The 23,883-nt window shown below is 35.8% G+C and overlaps 2 protein-coding genes across 4 annotated transcripts; both read right to left on the bottom strand.

The window, feature by feature from the left end:
- Positions 1-576: 576 nt before the first annotated feature.
- On the bottom strand, positions 577-13,086 carry LOC104094818 (uncharacterized). Of its 3 annotated transcripts, XR_011412667.1 has the most exons (5): positions 12,780-13,086; positions 8,347-8,462; positions 2,171-2,891; positions 1,847-1,905; positions 577-929 (listed from the first exon to the last, which is right to left on the bottom strand). XR_011412667.1 is itself a non-coding variant. In XM_070191716.1 (3 exons), the coding sequence occupies exons 1-3, from the start codon at positions 12,906-12,908 to the stop codon at positions 2,342-2,344; spliced, it is 795 nt and encodes a 264-aa protein (XP_070047817.1). In that variant the 5' UTR covers positions 12,909-13,086; the 3' UTR covers positions 1,929-2,341. The 3 variants fall into 3 exon arrangements, 1 of the variants encoding a protein (XP_070047817.1); XR_011412668.1 differs by lacking the exon at positions 1,847-1,905; XM_070191716.1 differs by lacking the exons at positions 577-929; positions 1,847-1,905 and having other exon boundaries at positions 1,929-2,891.
- A 1,273-nt stretch (positions 13,087-14,359) lies between these two features.
- LOC104107135 (uncharacterized) lies at positions 14,360-19,808 on the bottom strand. Its single transcript, XM_009615866.4, has 8 exons — positions 19,707-19,808; positions 18,001-18,230; positions 17,675-17,926; positions 17,497-17,573; positions 16,969-17,347; positions 15,408-15,464; positions 14,728-14,789; positions 14,360-14,644 (listed from the first exon to the last, which is right to left on the bottom strand). The coding sequence occupies exons 1-8, from the start codon at positions 19,795-19,797 to the stop codon at positions 14,605-14,607; spliced, it is 1,188 nt and encodes a 395-aa protein (XP_009614161.1). The 5' UTR covers positions 19,798-19,808; the 3' UTR covers positions 14,360-14,604.
- Positions 19,809-23,883: the final 4,075 nt, after the last annotated feature.

The following is a 23,883-nucleotide window of genomic DNA, read 5'->3' as shown; positions in this document are numbered from 1 at the left end:
TTATTCCTATACAATATATTAGAAAAAGTTAAATAAAGCAGGTGCACCCATCCTTAAATCCTAAACTGACATCGAAAATTTCAATCAAAGTTCTACGGAAAGAGAGAAAAAACTCAAGTGGGGCAGGTTGGGGCGGGTGGAGATGCAGGGCGAGTGAATGCGGGTGAAAATACTATGCGGGGTGAGTGGGACGAGTTGAAATTTTGTGGGTTTAAACAAAACCCGCACCGCACCCACACCGCACCACTTACCATCCCTATATCCGTCAAAATAATAGCTTGAGGTGCTTGATTGACGTAATGTAGCGATAGTACCTGTTTATTTTTTATATTTTCCTCATAGATTGGAATTGGAATTGTTATAATTTTGAATGCTAACACAATTTTCATAATCTTGAAAGACATTAGATCATTAGATCATTGGATGAGAAAGAAGTACATTAGATCAGTCTACATTTAATTTCATAATCATTTGGTTTTATTTTAATCTGTAATTTGTAGCATTTTAAAATTGAGTAAATCTCGGTATACTGCGCTGTCTAGTTCCACATGAGAAAAATAAAGCCAGTAACAACAATTAAATAACAGTTATTTCATTAACAACTAAAATGGTAAATACAATGTTTTAATGAAACTGCCACAACTAAAAATAGATAAGTAATTGCAAAAGCCTAACTTTCCAACAACAAAACAATAACATACCCAGTATAATACCACAAATCCGATTTGGGAAGAGTAATGTGTACACAGATCTTACTACAAGGTAGAGAGACTGTTTTCGATATACCTTCAAAAAAGCCTAACTTTCCATGCTGTAAAAAAACGAATCATATTACACACACGAACCTAATTTCAAATTCCAACCATCATGCTTGAACTTTCTAAAATCAATAAATAACACTTCTTGTACCTAAAGTTAGTGTTATATACCTGCATTATCCATAGACTTGGTCAATAAAATGTCATCACCTCATGTAGCAGACATAAACAACTTAGAAACAGAATAAAAGAGAAAATATATACTGAAAGATATAATTAAGTAAATAAAAGTGTCCTTTCTAACAGTTTAAGCTTTTCAACATGAGGTGGACACACAATTTAACATGGTACCAAAAAACATAGAGGTCCTAAGTTTTAATCTCACCACCACCCTTCATCAAAAGAACTTCCTGTCCTTGGACCATCAAAAAGAATCAAATGTCTGTAGAATGTCTACAGACATTATTGAGTAGATAGAAGTGTGTTCTCGATAACAACTTGAGCTTTTAGATAAGATGGTCATATACTTAGTATTTGCTACCTCCCACCAGCAACAGGTACCAGGTAACTCTATCCACCAAGGCTTAGATAGATGGGAAGAAATCACCTAGTATTTGCCTCTGCTGGGATTTGAACCTGAGACCTCATGGTTCTCACCCACTTCATTGACCACTGGTCATATACTTTAATAATAAAGCTTTACATACATTGCAACAACAACAATAACATACGCAGTATAATGCCACGAGTGAGGTCTGGGAAGTGTGGGATGTACGCGGACCTTACCCCTATCTTGTATGAGGTAAAGAAGTTGTTTCAGATAGACCCTCGGCTCACAGGATCCTACATGCATTGATCCTACAAATTTTACTGTGTAAATGTTTCGGACTATCACAGAAGCAGTAATTGTATTTGTGCCATATCATAGATATGAATAATTCACAAAATCCTAGTAGTTTTCTTCTCTAGTATAATTATCCGTTAAGAGGAAAGTAGCAGCTCCCTAGGGCATAATGCAGTATCTTTGTAACCAAGAGGAAAAAAATAAATTGCTTAGTAAATCACGCAAAGGCATTTACAAAGGATACCTTCTTGCCAATTGGTATCAGCAACTAATTTTCCTTTGTCCAATCCCCAGCATCAATTCCTAGAAATTGTGGAAAAAACAAATCCAGCTAAAGAAATAACATCTAAAAGGCAAAACACAAAGGCAAAATAGTATTGTCTTTGTACAGGATAGGAAGCAATATTAGAGTTAAGATCTGAAGAACCAACAAATTAACTTAGTGTAACTAGATCTTACACCAAGACATCGTGTCATCTACAACACTCATATTTGAAGCGTCTGAATTTTGGTAGTAGTAATCTTTAATCCAAGATCATACACAAACGACACAGTTAAGGCTTCTAACCTTGGGAAATTGAAGAAAGAGAAGTCATGAGCTGCTAGCCGGCGCAGTCAACGTAAAGTACTCTCTGTAAGTGTAAACACGAGCTGTTTGAACTTGATACGACAATGACCAACTGAATTGGCTAACCTTTTCCAAAAAATATAACCAGAAGTATAATAACTTAATAAGCGATCAGCCAAATCCTGGAGGCACGTCAGGATCTTCATCATCAACTTCATCTGGATTCTTCTCCTTCGTGACAATAGCAAAGCCAGGTGGTGCATCCACATCCATACTGTCAGGCACCAAAGGGTCAGGTGCGCGGTTCTTCTCCGGCTCGGTATATGTTTCTCTGGCTTTTTCATCAGCAGGAATAGGAAATTCTGACTCCTCTTTGGGTGATTCCTTATGGTTACTTTTGTTAATCTGATTTGAACAGTTACTTTTGCTGTTCCGATCTGAACCTAATCGAGCAAAACCAGGAGGTTCACTTGGCTCTGGTTCAACAGAAAACGTGGCATCAATACCACGGTCTGAAGCAGCACTATGTCCGTTAGTTTCAACTCCATTCGGAGCAGGCTGCAATTCTGAATGAGAGGATGATTCACCAGCTTCATTTAGTTGTGGGTTCAATAACTTATTGTAAACTGATTGAACAGTTTGGGTTATCTCAGTTTGAATGCCATCACCAGTTCTGATTGTATTCCATAAATCCTCTGAAATTTTACCCATGACTTTGTCCCTATAGTTCATAACCAAAGCAGGTTAAAACTGTAGCATATGAAAGCACTATATCCAAGTAATAAAATTAACTTTGCATATCACTAGTTGAGGTGCACGGTCACGATTCGCTTCTCGAGTGAAAGGGAAAAGGGGCCACAAGCAATGGAACATTCAGTAATTCATCACTTACCCCCCAAACCCCCGGGCCCACACACACAGTTATGCTGCATTCGTAAAATTTATTTTTTATTTTATTAATATACAATTACTCCCTCAATACCAAATTGAATGCCCAGATTGTTTTAGAACATGTCAAAACAATTTCCACTCTCCAGAAAAGAAACTTCCACTGATTATCCTATAGCAATAAACAATACACTAGGCAGATTTTTTTACCACTTAATCGACCTATATCTATTTCTATGCCCAACATCTGCTTTTTCACTTAAAACTGAGCAATAGACAACTTCAACTGTCCCTTAATTTTCATGCCAAGTCAGACGGGACAGTTTGTTTGGACAAGGGTAGAGTATTCATATTTTGTCGGGAAAAAAAGCTTTCGAAAGCCACACAAACCCTTCATTTCTTGAAGTAGGCCGAACTTAGTCACATTTTGAATTTCATGAAAATTACAGCCTAAAAGGATCGAGAAAGAGCTCATTTATGAAAAAGAAAATCAGCCTTAAGGGAAACAAGAATGAGACTAGAATAGACAAGGAAATAAATATAAATATAAAAACACATGCTTAAGTGCTTAAATAGACAACACCAGATATTTTTCTTTACTAAGTTTTTCTCATCTATCTTCTTTTCATGTTTTCCAGAAAAATCTAGGATACTTCTAAATTCAACAAAATAGACAAATGAAAGTATAAAACCTCCCCCTCCCCGAAATAAATACTAGTACTTAAGTATCAACGAAAATAACAAAAAAAATGTGTATAAACCTATTCGAAGTTGTGAGAATGCATGGGAGAAAAATCTATTATTGATATTAGATACTCAATATAATACAAGAGGTCTTATTTATAGCTATAGTCTACAAAGTGCATATTACTCTCATTCCAATATGGGACTACACATAACTAACACTCCCCCTCAAGCTGGCGCATACACATCATATGTACCGAGCTTGTTACACATGTAACTAATACGAGAACCGGTAAGAGACTTAGTGAAAATATTTGTTAGTTGATCATTCGACTTTACAAACTTTGTAACAATATCTCCTCTGACAAAGTGACAGTCGATCTCAATGTGTTTAGTCCTCTCATGGAACACCGGATTTGACGCAATATGAAGAGCAGCTTGGTTATCACACACCAGTTCCATCTTGCTGATTTCTCCGAACTTTAACTCCTTGAGCAACTGCTTGACCCAAACTAACTCACACGTTGCCATAGTCATGGCCCGATATTCGGCTTCAGCTAGATCGAGCAACTACATTCTGTTTCTTGCTCTTCCACGAGACCAAATTACCTCCTACTAGAACACAATATCCAGACGTAGAACGTCTATCAAAAGGTGATCCTGCCCAATCGGCATCTGTGTACCCAATAATTTGCCCATAGCCTCGATCCTCGAATAGTAATCCTTTGCCTGGAGCTGACTTTATATACCGAAGAATGCGAACAACTGCATCCCAGTGACTATCACAGGGAGAATCCATAAACTGACTTACAACACTCACCGGATAAGAAATATCAGGTCTAGTGACTGTGAGGTAATTCAATTTGTCAACCAACCTCCTATATCTCGTAGGGCCTCTAAGAGGCTCCCTCTGTCCAGGCAGAAGCTTAGCATTCGGATCCATAGGAGAGTCAATAGGTCTGCAACCCATCATTCCAGTCTCCTCAAGAATGTCTAAGGCATACTTCCGTTGTGAAATAACAATACCTGAGCTACCTAGAAAATACTTCAATCTGCCCAGATCTTTAGTCTGGAAGTGCTGAAAGAGATGCTGCTTCAGATTAGTAATACCATCCTGATCATTGCCAGTAATAACAATATCTTCAACATAAACCACTGGATAAATACACAGATTAGGAGCAGAATGCCGATAAAATACAGAGCGATCAGCTTCACTACGAGTTATGCCGAACTCCTTGAATAATTGTGTTGAACTTACCAAACCAAGCTCGAGGGGACTGTTTCAAACCACCATATAGTGACCTGCGCAATCTGCACACACAACCATTAAACTCCCCCTGAGCAACAAAACCAGGTGGTTGCTCCATATAAACTTCTTCCTCAAGATCACCGTGGAGAAAAGCATTCTTAATGTCTAACTGATAAAGAGGCCAATAACGTACAATAGCCATGGATAAAAAGAGACGAACAGATGCTACTTTAGCCACGGGAGAGAAAGTATCATTGTAATCAAGCCCAAAAATCTGAGTATATCCTTTTGCAACAAGATGAGCCTTAAGCCGATCAACCTGGCCATCCGGGCTGACTTTGACTGCATAAACCCAACAACAACCAACAGTAGACTTACCTGCAAGAAGAGGAAAAAGCTCCCAAGTGCCACTCGCATGTAAAGCAGGCATCTCGTCAATCATAGCATGTCGCCATCCTGGATGAGATAGTGCCTCACCTGTAGACTTAGGGATAGAAACAGTGGACAAAGACGATATAAAAGCATAATGAGGTGACGACAGACGATGATAATTTAAACCGACATAGTGGGGATTAGGATTAAGTGTGGATTGTACACCTTTGCGGAGTGCAATTGGTTGACTAAGAGGAGACAAGTCCGCAGTAGGTGCAGAATCTGATGCAGGGCGTGAATCACCTGGGCCTGATGTTGGATGTGGACGACGATGATAAGTCAAGAGTGGCGGAGCTGCAGAAGGTTGAACTGGATTATGGGGAGGAACTGGAGCTATAGGTGGTGGAGCTACAACGGGAGCTGTAGGTGGTGGAACTGGAGCTATAGGTGGTGGAGCTACAACTGGAGCTGTAGGTGGTGGAGCTGGAGATTTAGAGGAAGGTGAATGGGAGATAGTGACTGAATCTCCAAAATATGAAACTGGTAGTACCTCAGAAATATCTAAGTGATGACCTGAACCTGTGAAGTATGATTGGGTTTCAAAGAAGGTAACATCGGCGGACATAAGGTACCGTTGGAGGTCAGGAGAGTAGCATCGATACCCCTTTTGTGTTCTCGAGTAACCCAGAAATACGCACTTAAGAGCACGAGGAGCTAACTTATTTGTTCCTGGAGTAAGATTATGGACAAAACAAGTGCTTCCAAAAATATGGGGTGGAAGAGAACAAAGGTAAGTGGGGAAACATGACAAAGAATGGAACTTGGTTCTGGATAGCTGAAGATGGCATACGATTAATAAGATAGCAAGATGTAAGAATGCATCCCCAAAAACGCAACGCATCATGAGATTGTATGAGTAGGGTACGAGCAGTTTCAATAAGATGTCTATTCTTTCTTTCAGCTACTCCATTTTGTTGAGATGTGTACGGACAAGATATTTGATGAATAATCCCATGAGATTTCATAAACTGCTGAAATAGGGACGGCAAATACTCTCGGGCATTATCACTATGAAATGTGCGAATAGAAACCCCAAATTGATTTTGAATTTCAGCGTGGAAGGTCTGGAAAATAGAAAACAGTTCAGATCGATTTTTTATCAAAAATATCCAAGTGCACCTAGAATAATCATCAATGAAACTAACAAAGTAGCGGAATCCCAAGGTGGAACTGACCTGACTAGGACCCCAAACATCTGAATGGACTAAAGTAAAAGGTGACTCTGCTCGATTATCAAGACGCCGAGGGAAATGGGAGCGAGTATGCTTACCGAGCTGACATGACTCACACTCTAGAGTTGACAAGTGAGATAAACCAGATACAATTTTCTGAAGTTTTGACAAACTGGGATGTTCCAACCGTTTATGTAATAAATCTGGTGAATCAATAACATGACAAGTTGTTGAAGGAAGACAAGATGTGAGTCCATGTGATTTAGCAAGGATAAGGTAATAAAGTCCGTTTGATTCACGTCTGGTACCAATGATCCGCCCCGTACTGCGTTCTTGTATAAAAACATGGTCATCAAGAAATAAAACAGCGCATTTAAGTGATTTGGCTAAGCGACTAACAGCTATGAGATTAAAAGGACTATTGGGAATATAAAGGTAAGGAAGGAAGTGGGCTTGCTTGACCTATTGCAGTTGCCATGGTTTGAAACCCATTGGCCATTGTGACTCTCGGAAGAGATTGAGAATACGAAATAGTAGTGAAAAAAGATTTGTTACCAGAAATATGATCTGATGCACCTGAATCAATGACCCAAAACTTAGAGGATGAAGATTGGAATAAACAAGTCACGTTGTTACCTGTTTGAACAACAGAAGCTATCTCAGAAGATGTCTGCTTACATGCTTTGTACTGAAGGAACTCAATATAATCTGCTATTCAAAGTATCGGTTCCCATGTCGCTACAATTTGTAGTAGTAGGGTTAACTTGAAATAGTGAAAATAAGTAACTCCTGTGGGAAAACCCTGTTTACCGCAGAAAACAGAAAACTATTTTACGCCGGAAACACTGTTCACTCCGGAAAACACTTTAGCTCGCCGGAAAATTGTAAAGTTGTCAGAATTTGTCGTAACCAAGATGGATAGACTCAGAATTCCCTTGCGAGCAAACTGTCCTGAAGAAATATTTTCAAAAGAAAATGGCTGAAAAGGTTACTGTTCACACCGGAAAAATATAAAAGTGATCGGAATTTGATTTGAATTAGATGGGTAGGCTCGGAATTGTGAGGAGAGCAGACTGTCCTAAAGAAGCTTCGCGAAAAAATAGCCGGAAAGTGGTCAGAAGCCTCGCCGGAAAAGTTGTTGCCGGCGCGTGGAGGCGCGTGGCAACTTTTCTGCCGAATAAATTTTCAGGGTTTGGTCGTCGGAAGGTGATCTACCTCGTGGTGGTGTTAGTTTTAGCACAACACCGACAGAAAGTGACTTTCACGTAGACAGGCCTTAGGTCACCTGAAAAATTGAACGATAACTAAGTTCTTTCTTCCCGGTTAACGCTGGAATGACGCACAGCGATCTTTTCTCACTAATGTTCTGATACCATGTGAGAATGCACGGGAGAAAAATATATTATTGATATTAGATACTTAATATAATACAAGAGGTCCTATTTATAGCTATAGTCTACAAAGTACATATTACTCCCATTCCAATGTGGGACTACACATAACTAACAGAAGCATTCAAGCATGTCTGAACATAAGTTTGGAGGCCAAAGTCATTCTAAATGTAATTGAATCAAACAGGTTCTAAGCTAGTGAAAACATAAAGAAACGGAAATAACCTAGTTGAAGATCCCAATTTAAAAAATATTTGGGGGGGGGGGGGGAGAGGGGGGTCAGAGCTTTCAGCGTTTAGGTGCTTCTAGTGTCTTAAAGAGAACATCAAAACCATTGGAAACTGTGAAAATACGACCTACCCAACTTCTTGATATATAGCATCCGACAGTTGCCTTGGTTTCATATTTTCTGCACCTGGACGGTTAAGTGCTGCTGATTCTTTCACAGTGGCTATTATGCTATTCCGCAACTCTTCCTGGAGCAAAACAAATTTCAGACAACTTGGAGCATATATAAACTTAAAAGTGTAATAGCCTCATGCTTGTCCTTTTCTTTTTTCTGAACATAAAGTAAAAACATGACATACCCAAAAGCCAAAAGAAATGACATACAACAAATCCTCCTACATCGTGGATACTGCAAAGTGCAAAAAAAAAAAAAAAATCATGCATGTTGAATTTTTGGTCAACTCAAATCTTACCTTTAGTTTCTAATATCTTGAATAAAACACAGGCAAAAAAGCAGAATCCCAGTGCTGGAGATGTTGGTTCAAGATAATCGGCATCTTTGAGAAGATAGTTCAATAAAACTTAAAACAAATAATTTGCCCTACCTCAAACTGAGCCCTAACATGCCCACTACAACTGCGGCTACAATACTATGTATCAAAGATAAATGAGGAATGGATAGAAAAATGTGCAATATACACGATGTTTTTGCCAAAAAAAAAATAATAATAATTTCACTTTAAAGCAAATCGTATTTTTGGGTAAACCACTCATCATATGTTTGAGAAGATCAAAAGATAATGTAAAAATCGCTCATCATATGTTTAACACTAACATAGTTAGTAGGAGACAAGAACCTTCACAAGTAAAAGCGACGGGACACGAATAACGCACAAATTTATAAAAGGGCATATCCCTAAAGGGTGTGATATAGACAGCCTACCCTAATACAAGCATTAGTGGCTGCTTCCACGGCTCGAACCCGTGACCTATAAAGCATAAATTTATAAATAATTTATTTGGCGTTAACCTATTCAAAGATATTAAATGATGTAAACAACATTTCATCAATTCCGTTGATTCTAAATTGAACATAAAATGGTCATTTAGCATAAAAGAATCAGTTGGAGCAGTTTCATATACTAAAGGAGCGTTATATAAATACGAAATCTCAGAATTTAATAGAAAACACTCATCATATTCTTTAACAAATTATGCTTATCTTACTTCTCAATTTGCAGCTAGGCGAACTTGATCAACACTTGAATAGAACGCTATAAATTTTGGATCCATGCTTCCTATGTCTTTAAACACCGGATTCAAGTATATAGATAAAGTCCCATTTTCTTATAATTAAATAAATTAACTAGCCCCTCATACCCTTGTACTAAGTAAATAATCACATAATAACTTCAAAACTAGAAGAGCATTGTTTACCTTCAACATGAAAAAGGAAGATCTCTTTGATCTTCTTGTATATGGAGATATACCAAAGGCAAGAAAGACGTTTTAACTTTATCATGAATAGTACGTCATTCTCAAGTTCTCTATGAGAAAATAACTGTTCAGCTCTAGGAGAAACGATGTTTTAAATGATAATGAGTAAAGATTTTTTTTTTACCAAGCTTAGGCAGATATGTTATGCTTTGGGAAACTAACAGCGAAATTTTCTCTGCCCCCTTGCCACACCGCAAACATTAGGAAGCACCAACATCAAATTTAATCAAGTTTACCACCACATTAATTCATGTACGACAATAATACAGTTGAGTCCCAGCTATTGTCTTTTAAATTTGAACTATTGGAACCAGATATTTTGGAGTGTGATTTTTTGTACTAGCAAGCACTTTATTTTAGGTGATTCCTGGATGCTCAATATGATGTCACTTAATAGATTCTTTATGATGTTGGACCCGTGAAGCTATCAAAGTTTGTCCCTTATGCCTCTAGTTTATAGTATCTAATCTAATTTTTATATTTTTTTAAGTAAGAACTGGTAGTTAGTACAGTTCTAGTTTTAAGTGTAGACCATATACAGATATAACATCATCTCCAATACATGTCATGCCCCCATAATATTTCAAAATTTTCATGCCAGGTCCATGTCCATGTTCAACGTAATGCTAGTGTGATGTATTTTTGCTTAGCTTCTAAATGTGTATAAAAATGTGCACATCTCTTCAAAAGGTGCGCCTTTGTGGAAGGTTAACAGCTTTGACATTAATTGGAAATAAAGAGATTGGTTATCAACAGAAAACAAACATAACAACAACAACGACCCAGTAAAATCCCACAAGAAATATAACAAAATACTTCCCCGAACCTGGGGCACCAAATCAGTTTCACCTTTTACAGCTCTGCCCTAGCCTAAAAGTCCAGGCTCATTGCTAAACCCAAATATAACTAACAACTGACCAGGGTAAATCAAACTATAGAAAGAATACAATCAAAACTGCAAGTCTCGTCAAAATAATTTAATTACTTATACCTGAATATCACAAAAGTAAAGTCCAGACCATACATAGGTGGGCTGTTACAAGACATTGTTGTAGAGATGGAAAAAGAATCACTAAAGATCCTTGGTCTAAGCAAGTTCAACCTGAACTTGTGCCTCCAATCAAAATCGATCTGAATTTATTTTGCACTCAACTCAACTCAACTCATATTAATTTAAAACCCAGCCTTAACAAAAGCTGAGCGTGCAAGGTTCTACTGACCTGGCTTAACTAGCAAACGAAGTAGATTAATATTCAAGGTATTCTTTAGGCAAAAGAGAACATCAGAACCTCAGTTTTGGAAAGGCTCACTGATTGACTGTATACAATTAGTTCTGTTTAACAAGATCTTGCCTTGGATGCAATGGAAGTCAAGAGTTCCCATGGAAATTCATATGGAGTTAAAATCAGTCAGAAGAGCTTTCAAGTAAAGGCCTGGCCAGGTTTAACATGCCAATAGAATCCTGCCAGCAAGTCTAGGAACAAACATCAACCAAGGTATACGTTTTCAAATCTTGTAGAAACCCTTTCTGCATCCGGCAAAGTCCTTATTGAACCTTTAACTGACATTTTCTGTACTACAGTTTCAAACTAAAAAGAAGCATATTTTTGTTTTTCAATGATGTTAAGCCTCCAAATGAAAGCCGAAACAAGGATAGACATGTACATAGGACGTGCACTACAAAATTAAAGTTTTAACTTTTATACATTGATAATGGATCTATGAAGTTACTTAAAATCCAATTGCAAATAGCAGCCTAATTTAAGAGTGGATGTGTAACCTAGAAAAAGGGTTAGAAAATTGGTAAACCACCTAGTATGGGTCTATGTTGCGCGGACTCTCCAAAATGATGCCGCACCCGTGTAGGATCCTCCAAAACTACACTACTTTTGGAGGATCCGACACACACCCGGTGACATTTTCGGATAGTCCGAGCAACATAGATATGGGTTGGGTTAAATTTCAGTTACAGTGTAACAATTCTTTAAAGTCCATTGACTCTCTGAATTTTGATCTGTTGACTCCCGGATCACCATGATCAACATTTGCTTCCATCTGTTGGTATCATAGTTAGGTCGGCTATACCACTATGCTCATGAGTAAAACCTTAGCTTGAGCCTACCTTTGAACACCTATGTTTCTCTTTAGAAGGCACCTGCTCCAGATAAACTACATACCTTGCCTTCCAGGTATATAACTGAAATCCTAAAATTGATCTCTAATCTCCAATCAGTGCCAGAGGACAGAGCCACATGCAATGAATGGGGAAGTTATACTGCGCAAATAGGGTAAGAACAAATTCCTTTGTGCTAATAATAATTTTTAAATTCAAACCACATGTATTTTCTTTTTGAGTTGAAGTTATATACACCGTCATTATAAAGAATCTTTACATTATCAGTTCAACCAATACCTGTGGGAATATACTTGATTTTATTGTTGTTGTTGTTATCCGTTCAACCAACGGATATTTACAGATAAGCCAGCCTCCTTAAAATATAGGATTTGTTATCTTTAAAGAAAGATAGGCTACCTGCTACAACAGATAAAGGTGACCTGATAAATTCCTTACATTGGTATATATTACTTAAACTCTTTAACCTATTATAGCAAGTTAACTTATCAATTATTCTAGATTACCAATCAATGCTATCAAACAGAATCCTGCCATTATTTTTTAAGTGACCTTCAAAATATGTTTTATCTCGTCGGTGCAACTTAAACTCATATGTTTAATAGTTTAATTCTATGTACACAATCAGGTCACTTACTCTATTAAATAGAGTTAATTGGTAACCCAGAATAAATGTTAGTAACATGTTATAATAGGTTAAATTACATGATAGTGTGAAATAATTATTACATTATCACTCTATCACAGGTAGGGGGTAAAGACTGTATATACAATACGCTCCTTTACATTGGGTATGTTATTGTTGTTGTACTCTATCAGACCCTAACAAATATAACAATACAGAAACCGAAGATAAATAAATTTTAGCCCAATGAGAAACCCTAAATAACAAGCTATAATAAAGGGGGGGGGGGGGGGAAAGCAAAATACTGACGTTTTCTTTGAGTTTGCGGAGAATTTTGAGGCGAAGTTTATCGAAATCACCGTCGTCTTTGAGCTTACATATTACATCTTCAGCTCTTACTCTTTTCCCATTCGTTCCACCACCACCGCCATTTTCCATTGCTGTGTCGTAGAGCTAAAAGACAAATCTATAGGAGTATATATTGGACGTAGAACTTTAGAATAGAGGGGAAAATATTATTTTTTGAAATTGTTGAGTGGATTTTGTTGTTCTGTTAACAATTGTTGAAGAGAAGGAAAGAGTGATTAAGATTTGGACAGATGGTGTCGCTGTTAAAAAGACAAAATTAAAAAGTAAGCTTTTAAGTTGAGGTCTGCTAAGCCTATAAATTACCTTGTTTTTCTTTTTCTTTTTTTAATTTAGTCATTTCGTGTCTAGTCATCCTACTAATTTGAATTTCATGTGCCTCTTAGTGATCCATTCTCTGTACACTAGAAAATCTCGAGTTAAATATTGAGAGATATCAATCTATCTCGCCACGCTTCTTGTTTGTGATTCGCCAATCTATCTCGACTTTGAAACCTCTGATTAAGATAGTATTTGGCCATAGATTTCAAAATTTATTCGAAAAAATTTGATTTTGGTGAAGTTTGGTTTGAAGATGAAAATGTGTTTGGACATCAGTTTTCAAAACATATTTCCCAAATTTATTTTGGAAAAACATGAAACATGATTTATACCCACAAGTTCTAAAAACTATCACAAATACTCAATAGTATCATTATCAATAACATTCATTATATTATCGCAAACTATAGTGCTGAACATAAATAAATTTGATACAAAATTATCATTTTTTATAATGAACTACATGATACATTATCAGGTGACCGAGAAGACGAAGCAACGTTGTTACAAAATAATAAACGGTGGGTTCTTTTATAAAATACAAAAGTTTTGGGTAATTTTTAAAAAATGTAATAGTGATATTTTGGCCCAAAATCATCTATTGAACTGGTTTTAGGATTTGGAATTTTACCAAAATGTAAGCAAAATCTATAGTCAAATATATGTTTGTCAAATAAAATTCAAATTTATTTTGACAAAATCTATGATCAAACGGGTCCTAAGCATGGAGAGATCTCAAGTATCATACCACACTTCTTAGTGGTAATCTACTTAATTATTGGTTAGGGGCACTTCGGATCCTTTTTCTTGGGCCAATTTGTGCCCGCATTATTGAGAAATGTATATTTTAGCTGTTTTCAAAAATAACAGTTACCTCTTGGTTTACTACTGTGTAGAAATACTTTTTAAAAAGAGACCCAATTTTTTTTGCTTCTGTTGAGAGTTGTACAATAATTTCTCGTGGTCATCATCCAAACCATAAACTACAAATAAAAAATCTTTATCAATAATAAATGCTCTCAAAAGAATAAAAGAATAATATCCTCTCTACATCCCAATAATCAATACCTAGTCCGTCCTAATTTATGGAAAGATAATATCCAGATCCATACAGGATTTTCAGTTTGTCAAAGAAGAAAAAAATTACGAATAAATAAATAAATAGTATAAAAAAACTGCTAATTTTCCTGTACAAGTTTGCATTGACAGTAAAAGTTTCCATTCAAATGCAGGAGGGGAAGGAGGAGGGTGACAAGAGGGCCATATAATACAGTACAGATATAATACAACATCATAGCAATATGTGCTCCTAAGTTTTAAGTTTTACAAAAAAAAAAATGAACAATTTTGCAAAAGCCACCACTTCGCGACGAATGCAACAATACAAGAATATCAATCACTGCCTGCTTCCCATGAAGATCAACGTTACCACTTAGCGGATTTAGATTCAGTGACTTCTCCTTTTCTTCGAACTGCAACCCGACTGCCTGCAAAGATAGATTGCATACAAGTTATGCAGATGGTCCAGTGCAAATCAAGTGTTTTGGAAATGAGAAGTCAAAAAACTTACGAATCATCACAATTTTCTTCACTGCCTAATGACCTTTGTGTACTTCGCGATGGTCCTGAAACCTAGATAAAGAGAGAAGGTAAATTACTATAATCAAATGGGCATCAAGAGAATTTCCATATGTTGGAATAGATATACTAATCATAGACCTTTCTAACCATCCGGTTCAACCTTACTGCAAGCAGATCTAAAAACTACCGGGTTTTTTTCTCAATATCTTGCTTTTCAGAAAACTTCATAGAAGTAATAAAATCTCGGCATTCCCCCCTAATTATTCCCATGTTCATTTCAAGAAAAAGCATCCCTGGCATACACTTAATTACACGACTACGTCTTGTTTACGAACACAAGGGAAACCTCAAGCTTCATTCAGAATTCGTTCTATCAAAAAGATAAAGGGCAGCCCGGTGCACTAAGCACCCGTGACCTTCTGGTCACATGGTAGCAACTTTACCAGTTGCACCAAGGCTCCCCTTCCTTCTCTCAAAAGATCCTTTTGAAAAATCTTTAAAATGACGGTCAAGGATGATACAGAATGCCAAAGAATATAACATACAGAATGAAAAATCTTCTCAAGCTGAACCTTTTACAGTTGTTGAAAATTCAAGCCGACAAAGCATGCTTGATATATTTATTCTATAATACAGAATATAAGAAAAAAAGCATCAAAGAATACTAACAGGGTGGTGTGATCTTTTGCTTCCTCTGCTATGAGCTTCAAGATACTCTTCATACGTCTGCATCAAGAGAAAAGAATTGGAAAAACAACTTGTTTCGGTAATATCTTAATTATGACAACATGAGTTAATGGTGGATCTACCAGCTACACAACGTCGCCCATGAGGTATTATACCTTTTATGAAAATGTAAAGTCCATGAAGTATTAAAGTACCTAGTTTTAAAAACATCCTTCAAACTAAAATCCGAGAAGAACAGAATATGCAACCCACTGAGTTTATAGCTAGGAGCCAGGTAAATCTATATGATGTATTAAATACATAAGAAATGCAGTGTCTTCATAAGAGCCAAAACGGCTTAAATTGTAGCAGCCACGCAACTTGTTCAAGAAAGAGAGGGACACACACACGCAAACAAAGATGGAGAGAGAGAGTGACGGGAAGAGTCGTGGCGCCTGCTAAACAAAGTGCACGTTATTAGTAAGGGTCTTTAATTATTACTGGTCAATATAATGATATGCTAACTAGGGACTGATGTAGGACGAATGAAGAGATTAAATTAGGCAATAGAAGACGAGCAAGTTTTGGATGATACAGATAAGATTTTGCATGCTGAAAGTTACATAGAGAATTTGAGGTTCTACTGCCTGTCAGATGGGCAAAAGAAAGGATAGCCGGATATGTAGGAGGACTAAAAGTTCAAGGCAGGTAACATTAAGTAGCGGAAAACTTGAAGCTCTAGTCCTATCATATCGGAAATATAAGGAATAATGTGAGGTCGTAGAAACGGGGTACGAGCGAACAAGTTTTGGCGGTGAGGTGGGAGACAATGAAAAGAGAAGAACATCTACGAATCCCACCTAGCATTTCCTTGGACTAGAAGTACCAAAGAAGAAAAAACAAAAGCATCACCAACAAAATAGGAATAACCTGATAACTTTCCACCAATTCATCATCTCTTTAAAGATTACTATTCAAAGAAAAGGTAAACTTCCATACACTGACTTCTAACACTACTAGGATTCCCAAGTAAAATAAGGAAACTAAATAAATTAAAATCTAATAATCCATTTAGCTACAAAAAGTTCACTATATACAAAAAACACCCTACACTTCATAACAATAACTTAATATGATTCTTGATTCAACATCTGTGCATTACGGCTAATCACGTCAAAGAAATTGTAAGTCATTACACTTGTGAGTCTTATGATACAAACAGAATAACTGAGAGCCCCACTACAGAAACAGATGATGAAAAGTCTAATATCAGAAAATCTGGCAGTCCTTTCAAGTTCAAAATTACTGAATTTGACAAGATCTTGCACATGCCTCCTAACACTAGACAACCAACGTATCAGACACACACAAAGTACAGCTTCATATTCATTCAAAGAGGAGGATGCTATATATCAAATAACCAATTACAAACTACAGAGAAATCAAGCTTTAATGACCGAAATCATCAGTGAATTTTGAAAAATGTACACAAGACTATTTCATCTTCATGGAAATTACAAGAGCATCAATAAGTAAAATCAAGAGTAAGACAAGAAACACAAACCATTTCAAGAATGTCATCTTCAGTCAAATTACTCGCAAGTGGGCTCCTTTCTGCTGACGAACCCCACGTGTTGATTCGAGGACCCACGTCAGGGTCTATATGAAGATTAGCAAGGGCTTCGTTTCTCTGTGAATGCCTTGATTGTTTCGACTTCGATTCTTCCCCTGATGCAATGACTGACTCCTCCGCAGCAAATACACCATTTATTCTTTGAGGTGCTACGTGCAGTCCATTACCATTAACTTGATGTTGGTAGAGAAAAGAGGGATAAAGCATGGACCCCATATGTAGAGATGCATTACACTCTCCACCCACAGGATGAACTGAAGGCTCTACATATGGTCTTTTAAAAGAGAGATCATTCCTTGCAAATCTATCCCTGAATGAGCCAATAACTATTATAAAAAGAAAAATCATTTGGACCAATTTTTCCAGAACTCTAGCACTAATTCAAATTTGAGAAAACACTCTTATGTTTCCAAATAACAGAACAGAAACAATATTTCAACTTTGGGGAAAGGGCTATACATTTTCAAATTAACATCCAAAGCATCTTGTCCATCAAGGAGCTCACATAAAGCTTCACCAATATCTGGAGGTAACTCCTGACAGCAGTACATGTACCAGCGTCATAAAAGTCTCTTTACTAACAAGAGTACATGGAAAAAATAAGCTAATAGTACAGTGACAAGAATATAACCCATGCCTGGCAATCTCTACTAATTTTGACTGGTTTGTAGTCATTCCATGGATTCTTAAGGTGAAGAGTTCTTTGGAAAGGCAGATCATACAATCGCAGCCATTTTACTTTGAAGCTGCGACCCCAAGGATTACGTCCACCATTTCCTTGACTCCAAACTTGGTCTCTTCTCCAACCAACAGTAGAAATCATTTCGGCGTACCCTTGAAAGAAGCCACTCATGTTGACACTAAATATTAGTATCACCTTGCTGGAATTCTGCCCAAAAAAAACATGTGTATTTGTCTGTACTGTAAGATATATGACAGGTTTTCGAAGGAAAAACGACTTACATTAAATGCTTCATCCAGAATTGGCTCATTCATGACTTGAGTTGCCCAAATCCCTCTGTTTACTGATAACTGGATATTTTCATGGTTCAAACTCTTGATTATGAAATATCTTATGCCATAGAATTTACCATTTCCAATTGCACCTGAAATTCCAATCTGCTGACATGAATTTGTGCGCTCTTCTGCTCTAGAACGACATGTATCCTCATTTGCTCTGTAGCTTGGAGTATCTGAAAAAAGAGTGCACATTTTATTGATTAATGTCCACATATACTTGTAAAAAGCAATTCATAAACTATCATTTAACTACCACTGTCATTTCAATAACATGGAAGCTACAGGATATATGAGAACATGCATCTAACAACAGTCTTAAAAAACAGTAACTAAAAGTAAGAAAAAGAGGCATTATTCACAATAAAAAATAATGGAGGAAGCACAGGAACTAGCTTGAACTGCTTGTGCATAGAAATTAATCATCTGGTTCCAACATCTCAAAACATCTCCTAGAAGAAAATAAATGAGCACACAGCCATTTTCTGCGAAGTTACTAATAATTATCGATATAAGATTCAGTAAGTAAAACTTGACAAGAAGTTAGATTGTGGTAAGGCTCTTGAATAATATAATCAAGTTGAGATAGGAAAATGAATAACAAGGTCAAATATTATAATGACCCCGGGGCTTCGGTCTAGTTGTAACAACGCAATGTGGGATAGGCACATCGCACATGTCAGAGGTTCGAACCTTGCCACAGACAAAAGCTTGGTATTTAAGTGGAGAAGGGTAGAAGGGCGGGCTTTTATCCACCGAGTTTCAAACACTGCACCACTGGCCTCGGGGTTTTTTCAGTTATCAAAAGAAGTATTATGATTAACGTCAATATACTCATGTTGCACTTACTATAATGGATGAATATACCAAAAGGAACAGGAACTGAAAGAGAAAAGAAGTTGGGATAAAATAAGTAAATACTTTAAGAATCCAATAAGCTGATATTTCAGAAATTTGAGAGAGGGAGAAAGAAAGAGGATGTGACAACCACAAAATAGGAACAGGACAGAAGGTGAAAAGCTCTCTACAAGTCTCCAAACAATTTCACGTAACCCACAGGTTCACTATTGAAGCCTTGAAATTGCATTGCAACATCCAAGTTGAGAAGCCTTTTTTATTTCTCAAGTGAAGTTCCAGCTAAAGTAAACTAAACCTGACCATGTTTGGCCATCATTTGACCTATTCAAGCTTCTTCAACTGAAAAGTTATGAAGTGTTTATTGCTCCGTCAATTTCAAAGCAAAGCCAACAAAAAACATACTTGAGGGATGCACTTTTTCGAGGGGAATTAAAATTGTGCATCTAAATAACTATCTTATGCATACAAATTCATGGAGGGTGTAAACCTAGTAACAAATCTCCTTGACAGCCATTACAATTCAGACAAAAAATAACATGCAGAATTGAGTCATGAAGAGATTTAGCATCATTTTTAGCTGGTTTACTGCATAGACCTAATAATGTCAAGCCAGCTTACACATACTCAAGAAACTATGCAAGTAATTGAAGCTCTTCGTGTCATCACTAATCACTGACTAGTGGTAAACCATGTGTCACCAAATCTTAACAGCAGCAACAACTACTCAAATAAAAATGCAAGACAAATATCCAACACGATGACTAAATTAAGAAGAGATTTAGCATCACTTTTACCTGGTTCATCCATATTCCCTCTTTCATTTTTCCATTCAGTCACTGAAGAATCAACTACAGATGCATTTTCTTTTGCAGTATCTGACGACATATGTTGCTTACAACCTCCTGCAAAAACATCCAGTAGAATGACAACAGAATTAGTTTAGAATTACAAGAACTCAAAGTAGACAGAAAAAAACATCTGAAGGTAAAATTAGAAAGAAAACCTTTAGAAAATAAATCTCGAGTACAGTCCCTTATCAAAAATAGAATAGTAAATCGGGAGTACAGTAAATAATTATAGGCTCGGCCACTCAGCCTGTTCATAGTTATTTTTTTCAATATATGGTAATTTGCTCCATTGATGACTCGAACCCACAACCTTAAGGTTGGAGGTGGAGATGCTCTCCACACTCTGTCTGTATATATTTGTTTGTAGAGCATAGAACAAATGTAGCATGAAAGGAACAAACAAAGAGATTGCAATGATCAGGCTTGTTTCTCTAGCATACTGTATGAAGATTATCCTTCAGAAAATAGCAAAGCATAGAACATCTTAGACCGTTAGAAATTCGGATCACTAAAAGATAATTCTCACATGGAATCATTTTTAAATGCAATAACAAATTATCATGAATCAAATCCAAAACTAGTACACATCACCAACCTTCAAACAAATAGAGTTTGATGTCTCAACATGACATTCCAGAAAGTTAGAAACTAAAAGTCCAGAAAACTCATCTAATGTGAAATAACTGGAACAAAGAGAAAAAGCAGACTAAAGTGTTGAGTTAATCAAAGCTCGATAATCGGGAGAAGAAAACGGAACTAGCATATGTATAGTGAAGTAATAAAAATTGTTTCCTTTACTTCTTCTGCCAACCCCTATCTTCAAAGCCCTATTTGACCTTGAAACTTAGCGCACAACGTTGAGTTCTATTCAAACGTCGTTAAAGCGCTAACTATTAAATAAATAATTAATTTAGAGCGCAAGTCAAAGTCATGATAGGCGAGAAATCATGTGCACATGGTTTAGCGGTTTGTTAGGACAGATAAATTGGAAAGCTAGGACGAAATAGCCTACCTTGAATACAGAATCAATTACCAGACGGACTGGCTGGCCCACTTGTTTATCAATACCATGAACAGTACGCAACATAGCCTTCAAGCATCATTCCGTAGAATGTGAATGCTATAAAGTTCATAGTGATAGAAAAACTAAGGTCACTTCAGAAAACCTAAGTAATTCAAGTTATTTTCCCCAAAAAGGGCAACTTTAAAAGGACCTTTCTTGTAGTGCATGCTTGAACTATTTGGTCGTGAAGCAATTATGGATGTTATAAACTAAAACACATCATTTTTAGCGGCAAATGCACGAGAAGAAGCTTTAATAAGAGCATATGTTCTCGCATCATTGATTTTTGAAACTTCAAACAACAAGAACATCGTTATATTGTTCCATATAAGAACAAAACATATAAATTCAACTTTGATACGCCTAAGTTTCCAACGTCCATATCTAGCAGCCACTTCAAGATGCTCTATATTACATATGTGAGAAAAGTAGAAACCAACTTACAAGACAAAGGTCATCTAACAAAATTCAAGGACCAGCATTCTAAAGATATCATCCTAATTATGCATTTTCTCTAACAAAATATTAGGATTTTTAAAGATAGCAAAGAGTCAATCCCCACCCCAAAATCCAAACCCTTCTCTAGTGTGAGGCAATGATCAAATTCTTATTATGTATGGCACACATGACTTACAGAGTTGTTCGTGTCTGTTGGATGTTAAGCTTCAAATTCTATCCACTTTTAAATTAAAGTTCAAGATTTTTTATGGTTAGTCCAATTTTATTCATTTTCTTTATATTCAACTAATTTGATTTAGCATTTTGAGTTTTCCACCTGACGGCTCATGCCCAAAGAACTTCTCCCTACTATAAACTATCTCTTCATACATTCTGGATGTGTAATGGTTAAGACTATCTTTTGTGAACATTTTTCTCCCCTTTTCTTCTTCAGTTGCCTTTTTCACTCCCCGCCTTCAATGCAGAGGCGGATTCAGGATTTGAACTTTATGGTTTCAAGTTAGGAATTCTTCCAGAACCCCTTCACTGGATTCAAAATCTATAGTTCATACTTATTTAATAAAACTTTTAACATGAGCGAGAGTTACTGGGTTCGGATGAACCCGTAACTTATGCACTACATCTGCCTCTGTTTCAGTGTAGCTACTGGCTACACAAAATGAACTCTTAGATATCACACTGTACATAACAGTGATCAAACAATAATCGAGTACGTACCATTAATTCTTCAACCTTGTAATAAAATGCTCATAATTTCAAAAAACTTCAACTAAAATTGAAAGCTACAGTTTCTTCATCTTCTTTTTTTCATGATAGAGAAATCTATCTGGGCCAACCCAAATCTATCTGGGCCAACCCGCCCTCTACCTTTCTGCACTTAAATATCAGATTTATTTCGTTCTTCATTTTTCTTTGTGAAGAAGAAAGAAAAGCCCCACAAAACCCACATGATAAAACAATTTAGTCAGCAAATTCTTTCACTAAAAATAATTCATGTACAACTTCAACATTGTAAATAAAATGCTCACAAAATTCAAGAAACCCACAAACCCACATGATAAAACAACTCATTATGCAAATTATTTAACTAAAAATAATTCACTTACAGCGTCATTTGTAACAAGAAGAAACGGAATGACCAAAAAGGATTATCTTTTTTACTATGTAAGTTTGGGTTTAGGGTTTTCTCAAAGTTATTTTATGCCTTGAAATTGAAAATGAGAGGGGAATTTATTTACCTTTAAAATTCAGAGAGAGAGAGAGAGAGTTGGGGGTTGGAAGTTGGAGCGAAGGAGCAGAGTAGCGTCCAGTTTGATGGAGATAAGCTGTGCCCTAATTTGGCCCCCAATTTGCCCAAATAATACTTATTGGTTTCATTTTGAGGAAAAAGAAGAAATATAATATGAGTGAAATATATAAGATATCATTATACTTATATCTATAAGCATTAAAAGATTTTTGTCTTTTATGAATAATAATTTTTTGGTCCTAAAATTGCTAAGTAATTTTTTATTTTACTGCCACTTGGTTTAATATGATGTCTTTGTCTCTCCTTTTACTATGTATAGATAATATAATATATAATATATAGATACCTCCTTTAATATAACATAGATAATATAGATTTCTTACTTCGTCCAAAAAATATATTTTTTATTATTTTGTATAAAATGTATATATATATATATATATTATTTTGTATAAAATGTATCAATATTTTGATTTTTTTTATATTATATGGAATAAGAAATTATACTTTTCTTCTATTTTATTTTCAGTATAAAGTTTTAATTTTTATATTTTTTTACTTCATCCATAATATATGTTCTTTTATTATTTTGTATAAAATGTATCAATATTTTAGATTTTTTTTTCTACATTATATGGAATACGAATTAGACTTTATGATAAATAATGTATAATTTAATTTTATTAAAATATAAATTCAAAAAAAAACTAACTATTATCTAACCTAACTAACTTTGTCCTAAAATTGCGAAGTTATTTTTTTTTATGTTGCGACTTGGCTTACTATGGAGTCTTTAATTGCTTCTCCTATTATATATAGATAGATTATATGGGATAAGCAATTGGACTTTTCTTCTATTTTATTTTTAATATAAAGTTTTGATTTTTATATTTTTTTCACTATGTTGCTTGTAATTATTTCAAATTCAAATTAGAATTTTCTTCTATATTTAAATTCAAACTCAAAAAGAGTAACTAATTATTAATAATAAATAATGCATAATTTCATTTTTTGAAAATTAAATTCAAAAAGAAACTAATTTTTACCTAACCTACTAACTTTGTCCTAAAATTATCAAGTGACTTTTTATTATGTTGTCACTTGGCATACTATGATATATTTGCCTCTCCTATTATATATAGATAGATTAGTGCAACATACAATAAACCAGCATAAAATTTCAATTTTTGGTAGAAAAATACAATTCATTCATCATATCCAAGTCAACTTGCCATCAAAATATTACCTTTGTTGCTGGTAACACCCAAGGTTAAAGTTGGAAACAGATATTTATCTATCTTTAAACCAAATACATGTTTCGAATTATGCATTGCATATCTTATTCTTAATCT

Source organism: Nicotiana tomentosiformis, chromosome 12 (genome assembly GCF_000390325.3).
Source record: "Nicotiana tomentosiformis chromosome 12, ASM39032v3, whole genome shotgun sequence".
In the NCBI taxonomy this organism is placed as follows: domain Eukaryota; kingdom Viridiplantae; phylum Streptophyta; class Magnoliopsida; order Solanales; family Solanaceae; genus Nicotiana; species Nicotiana tomentosiformis.
This window is presented reverse-complemented; position numbering and strand designations above follow the sequence as displayed.

What these genes read in the sequence shown, in the direction of transcription:
- LOC104094818 (XM_070191716.1), bottom strand. Translation starts at nt 12,908, where the DNA reads ATGGAAAATGGCGGTGGTGGTGGAACGAATGGGAAAAGAGTAAGAGCT. An exon ending in TCCGCAAACTCAAAGAAAAC is followed by an intron (nt 8,463 to 12,779) that starts GTCAGTATTTTG and finishes GTTTTGCTCCAG; the next exon opens with GAAGAGTTGCGGAATAGCAT. An exon ending in GCTATATATCAAGAAGTTGG is followed by an intron (nt 2,892 to 8,346) that starts GTAGGTCGTATT and finishes TATGAACTATAG; the next exon opens with GGACAAAGTCATGGGTAAAA.
- LOC104107135 (XM_009615866.4), bottom strand. Translation starts at nt 19,797, where the DNA reads ATGTCGTCAGATACTGCAAAAGAAAATGCATCTGTAGTTGATTCTTCA. An exon ending in AGGGAATATGGATGAACCAG is followed by an intron (nt 18,231 to 19,706) that starts GTAAAAGTGATG and finishes CTCTTTTTTCAG; the next exon opens with ATACTCCAAGCTACAGAGCA. An exon ending in GAAGAAAATTGTGATGATTC is followed by an intron (nt 14,645 to 14,727) that starts GTAAGTTTTTTG and finishes CTATCTTTGCAG; the next exon opens with GCAGTCGGGTTGCAGTTCGA.